Source organism: Perca fluviatilis, chromosome 9 (genome assembly GCF_010015445.1).
Source record: "Perca fluviatilis chromosome 9, GENO_Pfluv_1.0, whole genome shotgun sequence".
Classification (NCBI taxonomy): domain Eukaryota; kingdom Metazoa; phylum Chordata; class Actinopteri; order Perciformes; family Percidae; genus Perca; species Perca fluviatilis.
The window spans coordinates 40,078,206-40,090,474 of NC_053120.1; the positions used below are offsets into that span (position 1 = coordinate 40,078,206).

General features: G+C 40.3%; 1 protein-coding gene across 1 annotated transcript in view; it reads left to right on the top strand.

The window, feature by feature from the left end:
- The window catches only part of cyfip1 (cytoplasmic FMR1 interacting protein 1), a 53,905-nt gene that overhangs the window by 6,164 nt on the left and 35,472 nt on the right, over positions 1-12,269 (top strand). Inside the window, 6 exon segments of the mRNA XM_039810407.1 lie at positions 3,847-3,964; positions 7,362-7,451; positions 7,967-8,044; positions 8,443-8,544; positions 8,643-8,824; positions 10,787-10,883. Coding sequence (XP_039666341.1) covers positions 3,848-3,964; positions 7,362-7,451; positions 7,967-8,044; positions 8,443-8,544; positions 8,643-8,824; positions 10,787-10,883 — 666 coding nt within the window. The 5' untranslated portion in view covers position 3,847.

Here is a 12,269-nt window from a genome sequence, read left to right on the forward strand (position 1 = left end):
ACTTGACTGTTTGCAGTTCAGTTTGGCAAACTAAAGAAAGACATTTGGCTGAATCATTAATGAGACAGATTCTGGAAACTGCTTTACATAGATGGCTCTCCCCATCTAACTTCCTTCCCTTTTTGAAAAGCTGTATTTTGCAACTAACCTCACCTATTTTTACACTCTTGACAGTTAAATAACTTTGTACTGTATTTGAGATTCCATTTATTGATAACTTTTTACCAGGTTGCAATGTTTGTTGATCTTGCACAACAAAACGTGCAACAATTTATTTAATAGCGGCTAAACACATCTAGCTACGGCCGCTCAGATTTTATTGTCCTATTGCAGTGTTCACATTACAGCACTCTACTTAGTTTTAAATACTTCTATTTTAGGTATATAATATGGTCTATTGTTGAAGTGACAGTGATCACTTTGAGGGGGGGATGAATTTAGTCCCCACTGGGGATACAAATAATTCAGCAGAGGCAGGGATATGTAGCCCAGAAATCCCACATTACATCCATATTGAGTGAACAGTAGGAACTAAAGGGCTGCAATTCCTGTACTTTTCACCCGATACCGACGTGACCATCCTCAAACGCTCTTAGACCTAAAAGGTTAGCACTTGAAGCTCAGTCATTGCTTCATTTTAAGTACAGAGCCAAAACAATAGAACATGTGTCACAGTCCAAACTTATGAACTGACTTGCCGTGCTCATGCATTTATGGTGACAAATCACTTTGTCAGGGCTGTGCCTGTGATGCAGCTTTTCAGAGCAGTAGCGTGTGAATTCAAGTGAAATCAGACTACTACTTTAGTGTGCAAACTAATCAATGTCATCTAAAGATGCTCAGTAGATCTCCAATTAGACCCTATACTGCTTTAAAACAAATTAAATAGTGTTTATATTTGTGGCCAGGTTGGCTCAGTTGGTAGAGCAGGCGCACATGTACTGAGAGGTTTATGCCTCGACGCAGAGGTCCAGGGTTCGAGTCCGACAATTTCCTGCATGTCTTCCCCCCTCTCTCTCCCCTTTCTCACCTAGCTGTCCTGTCCATTAAAGGCGGAAAAGCCCAAAGAAATCATCTTTAAAAAATACAAAAATAAAGTGTTTATATTTGTTGTACTTTACAAAAAAGATGTAGTAATGATGCCTAATTTTTCAAGAAGTGCCCTTCAGATAGTTGGAAAAAGTAACAAATTTGACCATACAATATTTTAAAACGTATTTTGGCTTGTTACAAAACTTTATGTATGTAAGGAAGTCTTAAAGCTACCATAACATCCAACCAACCAACCAGCATTTTTTGTCTACGTCTCATTTCTGTGATCAAAAGAGCAGCTGCCCTTTGTAATCTGATGCTGTCGACGGTGGTCACAGGCTTTGTAGAAATCTTTGTGGAGTGAGTGCATGCCTGCGCTTGCATTAGCCATCCAGGTCCTCTGTGTGTTATGCATAACGGCTGCATACGCCAATGTGTGCAATGTTGGCCCCTTCAAATTCTTTCAAACTATATGGACTTTCAGACAACATATTTGTTCCCTGCTTGTCCTTTGGAATGCGCCTTGGTTGACACGCTTAAACATCACTCAGAATCCACTGGTTTCTTCAGTTTGTCACATGTAATTACCTTTATTATTCAGACCTCGTATTAATTAGATTTTCTATTTTTCCTCAAGCAGTAATGAACTGTCCTTACCCAATGGTGTACAAGGATTGACAGCAGAGCAAAAAAATAAAAGATATAAAAAAAACAACTTAAATTCACAATCAGTTAACGGTACTGAGTGGTGCAGTGGTCAAAGAAATGTGTGGCTACAAACCAAAGAACAAAAACTGAATGACAGCTCAGCTCGTATATACCTGCTGATATAATTACTGCCTCAATCAGCTGATTGTCAAAAGGCTGTGATGATACGCTGTGGTGGCAAATTTTATTTTAACCATTTCGTTTAATGATTGTTTTATAACACCACAAGATTTAGCTTCTTCATGTGTAGATTCAAAAGGCTCCAAGTGAAATAGTTGGCAACCGTGAACTTTCAGCCTAGTAGAGTTTTTATTGAGGAACTCCAGCTACTCATTTGTTTTAACTTTTAGCAGATAAAGTGAAGAAGGCCATAGAACTGTCTGAACTGTGTCTCCTTCTGCCTCCTGAGATAAAACTGAAGACTTTTTCAGATGTGCTGCGGTACTTGTGAAACTGTATTTCTCCATTTGCAAATGTAAATAAATACTCAAAGACCAAACTTTGGTTTAATAAACGCCACATACCAAGATCAATTAACACAACTCGCTAGAGTTATTATTAGACTATGAGTCTAGTTTACTCTCAAGATCAATGCATTTATGCACAATTCATCAAAATAAAAGTGAATATTGAAATCATAATCTTGGCTCCAACATGGACCCCACTCCTCTTTGTGCTCTGTGCTGTACTTCCAGCTACAGAGCAGGAGGTCAGTGGCCGGTGCACACAGTGACTGCCAGGCTTTTGTGTTGGCCGTTAGTCGCTGTGTGTGGATTGTTTTGACTCGCTGTCCGTTCTGATTGCAATAGGTTTTTTGATTGTTCGGTGTCAGTGACGTCCGAAAGTCAGCAGTCAGCAGCAGCAGTCAGCAGCAGCAGTCAGCAGCAGCGTGAGAATACAAACCAAATGTATCGGCTTCATTTGAAAGAAGTGTTTTGTGTTTCAGTGTTTTTCCTGGAAGTAGTTACATAAAACATCCACGAGGCATGGGAGCAGCAAATGGTAGCATGTTGCAGAAAGCAACATTTGTGTATTTTCACACAGTTTGTGAAATCACACTGTTTTGGCAATGATGTTCTGTTATCACTGGGAAGACCAAAACAATGACTCTGAAATAGCAACATCTTTCCATCTAAAATAGCCTGTGTCAAATGCACATTTTCAATTTTAGCATATAGTGTAAATTGATAACTCGTAGCAAAGACATGTGGGAAACCCCTGTCTAATTTGCATTAACTACATGGAGTTGTTTCTAGGGCTTCAACCAGAGCTGCACAGATTAATTGGTTAATCGATTACTTGGCAACTATTTAATTAATTGCCAAGTGTTTGTCGATTTTGGTCGGTTTGAGTTAATTCTAAGAAAAAAAAAGTAAAAATTGTTCTAGTTTCTTCTGTCCTCTGTGACAGTAAACTGAATATCTTTGAGTTGTGGACAAAACAAGACATGTGAGGACGTCCTCTTGGGCTTCACCATTTTCAGACATTCGATAGACCAAATAACAAATGGATTAATCGAGAAAATAATCGACAGATTAATCAACAATGAAAATAATCGTTAGTTACAATCCTAGCTCCAACAAACGATTATTCCACAACTCAAAGATATTCAGTTTAATGTCCTGGAAGAGTGAAGAAACCAGAAAATATTCACATTTAATAATAATGATACTGGGAAAGGGGAATCTAAAGCACTCTGTGAAGCTTCTGTTGAGAGCCGAAGGTGCGATGTCTGCAGCTGCGTCGGCCTACTGGTTAGCTTGAGGATTGTAAGGTTTTCAGCTTGAAGTTCAGTTTAGCTTTCCTAGCCCATCCTCTGCTAAGCTGCTGCCTCCACGCTGTCCGGCGGCTCCAGGATTTTTCCTCCTCCTACATAAAAGTTTCCCTCTTATGCCTTCCACTGTGACTTGTGTTGTCAAACCAAAACAATGTAAAACTTGACCCAAAAATGAAGCCAGAGTGCTGCAAGTCTGGTCTGTCAGTCACTTGGTTTTGCTGGTGCATACTGCAGGGCCTGCCATGCTTTATTGTGTTTGATAAGAACTATATGTCCTGCTTTCCTGGACAAAAGGCTGTAAACATGATTGTTTTTGTCCCTTTCAGCAGCATGACGTCCACAGTGACTTTAGAAGATGCCCTGTCCAACGTGGACCTGCTGGAGGAGCTGCCGCTCCCAGACCAGCAGCCATGCATCGAGCCCCTCCCCTCCTCCATCATGTTTCAGGTCAGTGCTGACAGCTGTGCTTTGCCACTGTCCAACCACAAGCCTTCTACATGCACACGCACGCACGCACGCACGCACACACACACACACACTCACTTCCTCTGCTGCGTGCAGTTATTTTTATGATAATGCTTTGTCCGTTCAGTCATAGTTCTTCATACTATCTTAGTTCATACTATGGGATAACGTTGTTGAACATCACAATAACGATATTACTAGCGATAAACATATTCCTGTTTGTTTGTTTATTGTTTGCACACATTCATATAAAGAAATATAACAATAGAAAGAGAAAAAGTGTGTGTAGGAGAGGTCAGAAACCCGGGGGGCTTTTAGCGAAACCTCACCAGGTCACTAGAACCTAATAAGAAATATAATGAGAGAGAGACAGAGAGACAGCGCTGTGAGGAATAATCTCTGAGATTACTTATGTTCTGACAGCTCACCGCAATTACATTTTTTATTTATTTCGCAAGTCAAGAAAGTCTCAGTTTATTGTTAAACTGTTGCAGGCCAGCTGACAGTCTTGCCTGGGCCCGGGACAAGATCATCTTAGATGGGGCCCCCCCCCCAGATCTCTCCTTTTCCCTTGCTCTTTCTCTCCTCTGCTCTTCCTCTCCTCTCCTCTGCTCTTCCTTTCCTCTCTTCTGCTCTTCCTGTCCTCTCCTCACATCTCTCGCTGAAATGTATTGTGTGATCAGTCTCATCTCTCTCTCAGACTCTCCAACGGGGCAGCGGGCCCCTCACGCATCACTGTGACTCTTTTTCGCTCTCTCTCTCTTCTCTCTCACCGGTAGCCTGACTCTGTCCCTCCGTTGCGGGGCAGCGTCATCACCTTTTTTTAAATGTGTTTAGAACATCTCTAAGGCCTCTATTTTCTTCTTCTCTTTCTTTCTCACTTTCTCTTTCTACATTGAACGCTCCACCTACGTAAACACCTTCCTGTAATCAACGGCGCCGTCATTACGTCGACCAGCGTAGCGCGCCTAGTGCAAGCGTAGGGTTCGGTTCGCTGGGAAAAAATTCTAAGGTTTGGCAGAAACCGAACCCCGTCAAAAAGTCCGATATTCGAAGCCGAATCCTGGATTTGGTGCATCCCTAATTTCTGTTGTGGGGGATAAACAGACATGGAGACATTTCATGTGCTGCACTTACATAGAATAAGAGTAAAATAGTTAATAGTTAACCAAAATGATGGTAACAGACATGAACATACATTAACAAACAAGTGTGGACATGTACATATTATGTAGGGCTTTGACTCCGAACTTTGTTATTCGAATATAATTCAAATATTTAAAAAAAATAATGATATTCGAACGAATATTAGGCAGCCCTTAATATTTGAACCTGTTATGGGCATTATTTTTTGTAAATGTGTTTGCTTGTAAACGTTTTCAATTCAGATTCCGAGGCTTTTTCCACGCCTTTCAAAATGTAACTACACGTCTCTCGGCCGTGGCTTGGTAGCGTTGCATTCTCATAATCATCAAAATATTATTAATAAATATTCAAATATTAATAATTTTTGGGCAAAAGTCAAAGCCCTAATATTATTACTATACACTAATATTATACATTTACAACCGATAGTGAATATATAAAGTGTTGTTCCTTTTCTGAATAGATTTGGCACCATGGCAACAGAGGTTATATTAAAGTAAAACTTCCCTTTTCTTTCCCCCCCAATCAGAAACCCTTAACTCTAACTTCCTCCACTACTCTATCCTTATCTACCACACTATCCCCCCTCCTAACTTTCAGTTCTAGTACAGCAAGAGTTTCAAATGGTCCATCTGGACGTGGATTGATCAGAAGTTGAACCTACATCAACCACAGATAGCTTTATGATATCATTATTTCCTGCAAAGGCCATAGGATCATGTGTAGATCAGTACATACAGTGGGGAGAACAAGTATTTGATACACTGCCGAGTTTGCAGGTTTTCCTACTTACAAAGCATGTAGAGGTCTGTAATTTTTATCATAGGTACACTTCATCTGTGATAGATGGAATCTAAAACAAAAATCCAGAAAATCACATTGTATGATTTTTAAATAATTAATTTGCATTTTTTGCATACAAAAACATATATAACACAGAAAAACTAAAAGACACTGTCCCTAAATAAAATAATTAAATACATTTAATTAAGAGAAATAAACTGCTGCAGTTGGTTTAGAACGGCTATGAGAACCAACACATAAAGCCATAGACAAAAATGTAAATTGCAAACAAATAAGTTATAATATCTACATTAGTATATTTCCCAATTGGTTTAATTGATCAAAATATAATATACCAATATCAATATTATTTTAAAGAGTGCTAATTGTTGCTTCTCTTGTGCCCCCGTGCTGTTGGGAGATCCAATGTACAGTAAGTGAACATATTGATTTCCAGTTGTTATTTGGAAACGGGATTGAGAAACAATCTAGTTTTCTGTGTTACATTACAAAAGATGTCTTCAACTGTCCAATTTTGATGTGCTCGTTCAAATTGTAGCCTCATTTCCCTATTTTTAGTGGAGATGAGGTTCAAGGTTGATCATGTTGTGGCTTCACAAATGCTTTGCTGCATTCCTCGGTTGTAATAAGTGGTTATTTGAGTCAAAGTTGATCTTCTATCAGCTGGAATCAGTCTGCCCATTCTCCTCTGACCTCTAGCATCAACAAGGCATTTTCACCCCCCAGGACTGCCGCATACTGGATGTTTTTTTACTTTTTCAGACCATTCTTTGTAACTGAGCAGATTGTGAAATACTCAGACCAGCCCGTCTGGCACAAACAACCATGCCACGCTCAAAGTTGCTTAGATCACCTTTCTTTCCCATTCTGACATTCAGGTTGGAGTTCAGGAGATTGTCTAGACCTGGACCACACCCCTAAATGCATTGAAGCAGCTGCTATGTGATTGGTTGATTAGATAATTGCATGAATGTGAAATTTAACAGGTGTTCCTAATAATCCTTTAGGTGAGTGTATATTATCGTGTTAACATCATCACCCAAAGGATGGATGTGTGAATTATTCAATCCCTGTACCTGGGAATGCAAAAAACTTTGACTTGAGAGGATTTTGCAGAGGTGGCTTATTTTGCAATAGTTATTAAAAACAACATGTATTTCAAAGGTATTTTGTTTACAAGTGGATACTTAGATTATGCTACACAAGTAGTTTAAGAGGTTTTTCTGGATCAAAAAGTGGCTTCCACTTTTGATAGCTCCCTCGTCCGTAAATAATGTGAGTATAAGTATGAGTATATTTAAAGCTGTAATAGGTATTGCATGCGCTGTAACCACTCAGCTACCAAGGCACTCCCATACTAACAGTTTTAATATTATGTTATATACCTTAGTGTCATTTTTGTAAACATAATTTCCCAATCTTCCCACAGCCCAACTTCAACACCAACTTTGAGGACCGAAATGCGTTCGTCACCGGCATCGCCAGATACATTGAGCAGGCCACCGTCCACTCCAGCATGGTACAGTAGGAGGGTCCCACCTCTGGGAAATCACTTTTTAGCGATTAATTTTTCAGTGTCCGTTCTCTCTAACCTCCGTAATTACTTGGTGGGAAACATGAATCCACCAGAATGGGGTCAAGGGCTTGTTGTGAACAGGATATGCCATTTGGTATTGTCTAGCAGGCAGCTTCTAGGATCCAGGCCCAGAAGCAAATGGCTCGGGGACAAATGGATGCTTTGGACCATCTCGTAACAGGAATAGTAGGGCTTTGTGTCTAATTAGTGAGGGATAATTGCTCGGGGTCTGAATCAAACAGCACTTTGTATGAAGGCACGGCTGGCTTGGAAGCACTAATGCACTTCCCTGCCACCGACTGGGATTAAATGACATAGAAAAGAAGCAATAGTGCATGCCTTTTGTAGTCCTTACGTGTCTTGTTTTGTGTCTGGATATAGTTTAGAAAATGTGAGTTTGAATTTTTTTGATGTTGTGGTGATCTTCAGTTATTGATGAGTTTTGTTTGTTGAATTAGAATGTGATGTTGGAGGAGGGGCAGGAGTACGCCATCATGCTCTACACCTGGAGGAGCTGCTCGCGTGCAATACCACAGGTGATCACTGTGTGACTGGTAACATTGTGTGCTCTCATGAGACAATTAGTCAATCTATTGACAGAAAATAATGAACTATTTTGAAAATCTATTAACCATTTTAGTCATTTTCCAAGGGAAAATTATTCCAGCTTCTAGAATTTGAGGATCGGCAGACTGTGTCTGTCTCATAATGTTTGTCTGATATCACTGTAAATTGAATATCTTTGGGTTTGGGCCTGTTGGTGGGATAAAATACGCAATTTAAATGTGTCACTCTGGAAAATTGTGATTGTGGCACTTTTATAACACTATATTATCTGACATGTTAAAACAGTTAATCTAGAAAAGAATCTCCAGATTATACTGTAACCTTGCTTTTCCCATAACAATTCTTACCGTTTGTCTTTCTCTCTTAGGTGAAATGCAACGAACAGCCCAACAGAGTGGAGATCTACGAGAAGACCGTGGAGGTCCTGGAACCGGAAGTCACCAAGCTGATGAATTTCATGTACTTCCAGGTGAATTACATTCTACATTCAGCGGGGACTCTCCTTGACTGCCTACTGGCCAAGTTGCAAAAACCTAATCATTTCTCTCTCCTCTTTCTTTCTTTAAGCGCACAGCAATCGACCGTTTCTGCGGAGAAGTCCGTCGTCTCTGTCACATCGAGCGCAGAAAAGACTTTGTCTCCGAGGCATACCTGCTAACCCTCGGAAAGTTCATCAACATGTTCGCTGTGCTGGATGAGCTGAAGAACATGAAATGCAGCGTCAAGAACGACCACTCCGCCTATAAACGGTATTCAGGAACATTGAACGTGAAAGTGCATACATTCACACACTTGACAACCACAGACACTAGATGGCAGCATCACTCAGCACCCATTAAGACATTCCTCCTATACTGCTTAAATGTATTTGTGATAACCAGGTTTTCAACCCAGGGGAAATAGTAACTAGCTGTTTGTGAATGGATAGAAGAGCGTGTCCGTGTTCCAGAAATATAATGAGCTATGTTTTCAAACTACAGTTCCCATAGTTTTGGGGATGTAAACAGGAAGTATAATGCCATGGATTCAGTGATTTAGCTGTGAGCTGTGTTTTTCTAAGCCTTTATTTGTTAACGCCTTGGCTGATTGGGCATACTTTTAATGGTGCCAATCAGCTATTAACAATTCCTGTTTGCGATGTTCCCGTTGATCTACAACTATCACTGCATTACTTTGGAATTACTGGAAAACTAAAAACTAGGGCTGTGACGAGACACTGACACAAACTTTTTCCAACTGCAACTCCAATATCGCTCTGCAAAAGTTAACTTAGAGTCAACTTTGAAGAACGGGCGGGGAGATCTTCTATGCTTATTTCCAGGTCGTAGCCAGACTCCATGCTGATATCTGATATGACTAGACAACTTTTCACCTCAACGAGAAATATTGTCACAGTTTAATATCGCACCACTATTTAAAAAATACAATGATTTATAAAGCTGCAGTGAGTAGAATGCAAAACAAAAAACCCCGCCAGAATTTGAAGTCCATTGAGACCTCATCCTGCAGTTCCCCCTTTTCCCTTTTTTGTCGCACAGGCAATGAATGGACAGAACAGCCAATAGGAATGCTCTCTCTCTCTGAAATGACCTGTGATTGGCCAAAGTCTCCTGTGACGGAAAGATTTTCTGAAGTCTGAAAACAGAGCAGTGCAGAAGTCTAGTTTTTTCTCAGACCACTTGAATTACAATATGCTGAAAGATTATTTTTGGCTAACAATGCAAAAAATAAATTGCCTACCACAGCTTTAAAGTTGCTGTAGGTAAGATTGTGAAGATCCAGGACTTTGCCAACAAATTTGAACCTCGACAACTTCTCAGTCCCTCCCCCCTTTCTGCTGCAGCCCAAACCGTCTCCTAAGCCCCTCCCACACAACGGAGTTTGACAGAACTGCCGGCATGTCAGACAACATGTTCAATAACTAAACACCAACACAACGTTAACTTTACTCACCAACAGTAAAACGATGCTAACTAGCAGGCTACCGTTAGCCATTTCAGCATCATATCAGACCGACCACTGTGCTAACGTTATTATCATCCTCACCAACGTAGCTTTGTGGACTTTTGACTTCTAATAACCAAGTGAAAGATAAATCATTCATGGTAATTATGTTACCTGTTGAGAGGAAATGTGGCTACATCTGCATCGTTCTTCAGATCTTTAAAATCCCGGAGCTCATACCACCTCTGGAAAGCCACTTCACCTGAGTTTTGGGAAACCTTTCTGCAGCTCGTGCGCGGGGAAGGGGGAGGGGAGAACGCTCTTATATGCGTGTGTGTGCCTGAGCAGTGATTGACAGGCAGATAGGATTTTTTTTATATTACATAATTCATGTAGTTCTACTGGAACATAGGGTCAGTTTCAGCAAATATGACAGAAAGTTAGTTTTATAAGACTTACCTACTGCATCTTTAAGGAATGCATGGAGAATTGTCTATTTTCTGTTATTTCTAAGTGGAGTTATGGACCATTATGGTATGTGAGAGTATAATGAATTAATTAATTTGAAGACTGCATTTTATAAATTTCTTAATTTTTGATAGAGCAGCTGGACAATGACAGGAAGTGGAGAGACAGAGAAAGAGAGGAGATGCAGCAAAGGGTCGCGGGTTGAAAACCTCTGTTAGACTGATGGAAGAAAGATGTTTAATCTTAGCTTGGTGTGATCTTTTTTTTTCTAACAAAATCTGTTTCTTACCTTCGCCCAGTGCCGCCCAGTTCCTGAGAAAAATGTCTGAGCCTTCATCCATCCAGGAGTCTCAGAACCTGTCCATGTTCCTGGCAAACCACAACAAAATCACTCAGGTTGGTCAGATGTGCATCATACTGTTCATTCAACATTATTATGATTAGATCATTTCACCAACATCTAGGTGGTGTTGCTGCTGTTTTCTCAAACTTGTTTCAGGGTTCCCAGACAGGTCTGGAACATCTGCAAAAATACATGGCATTAAAAAGACCCACTGTTTATTTTGAAATTTTGTCAGTAAAAAGGCCAAAGCCACAGAGTGATATGCTCCAGTTTTCTTGCCTTGCTATTATCACAATGTACATCCTGTTAGAGCAGGGGTGTCAAACATATGGCTCGTGGGCCAGAACCACCCCACCAGAGGGTCCAATCAGGCCCACTGGATGACTTTGCAAAGTATGAAAATGGCAAAGAAGTAATTAATTCCTGTCATGGACGTTTCCTTTGCAGCAGGGGGGAAAGTTTTTCAGAGTTTAGTATAATGAAATGAATAAGAAGGTCTGAGACTAGAACCAAGTTGGGTTTTTGTATTTTATTAACCAAAGTATATATATATTTGCAAATTGGAGCAACATGATTTCACAAAAGGCCGCAGCCCAGTGTGGAGTCAGTTTCTCAAATGAGTGAACAGAAACACCAGGCTTTTATGCATCTTCAGAGTGACAGAACACACGCACTTGGATTATTATGACGCTACAGTTCTTACAGGCAATCTGATACACATGAAGACAATCAGAAAAAACACAAGAGACATCTCGGAGCCATTTCGCCTCCTCCTCCCTGTACGATAGTTTTAGGGTGACCTTGTAGCCCCCTATCTGTTCAGACAAACAGTGCTCACATTATGTTCCAGACTGGACGTCTCAGCAGTTAGAATCAAAATCTGCATGTGGGAAATGAGATCAACTCTTTCATCATTTGTGAGAGAAGTAAAGTACGAATTAAACATAAAAATATAAGGAATTAGGCTTAAATGTAATTTTCCCATTACATTCCAATTCCAAATGTATCACTTAAATCTCAGAGAATATCCGAGTTCTTTTTGGAGTTTTTTCTTGGAATATTACCCCTCTCTCCCGGGTCCGTAACATAATTCTTTTTATACAATGGCCTTAGAACGCTGTCGTAGCTGAAGCAACTTGCGTTTGCCAACATCAAGCTGACAAGAAAGCTCGGTGTCGGATCTTTTTAGAGTGGTTTACTGGTCTGGCACACAATCACATTGTGTGTTTTTGTGTGTGTGTGTGTGTGTGTGTGTGTGTGTGTGTGTGTGTGTGTGTGTGTGTGTGTGTGTGTGTGTGTGTGTGTGTGTGTGTGTGTGTGTGTGTGTGTGTGTGTGTGTGTGTGTGTGTGTGTGTGTGTGTGTGTGTGTGTGTGTGTGTGTGTGTGTTTAATATATGGAGTTAGAATCATGCCAAACACACACAACGTGTTTTACTCAG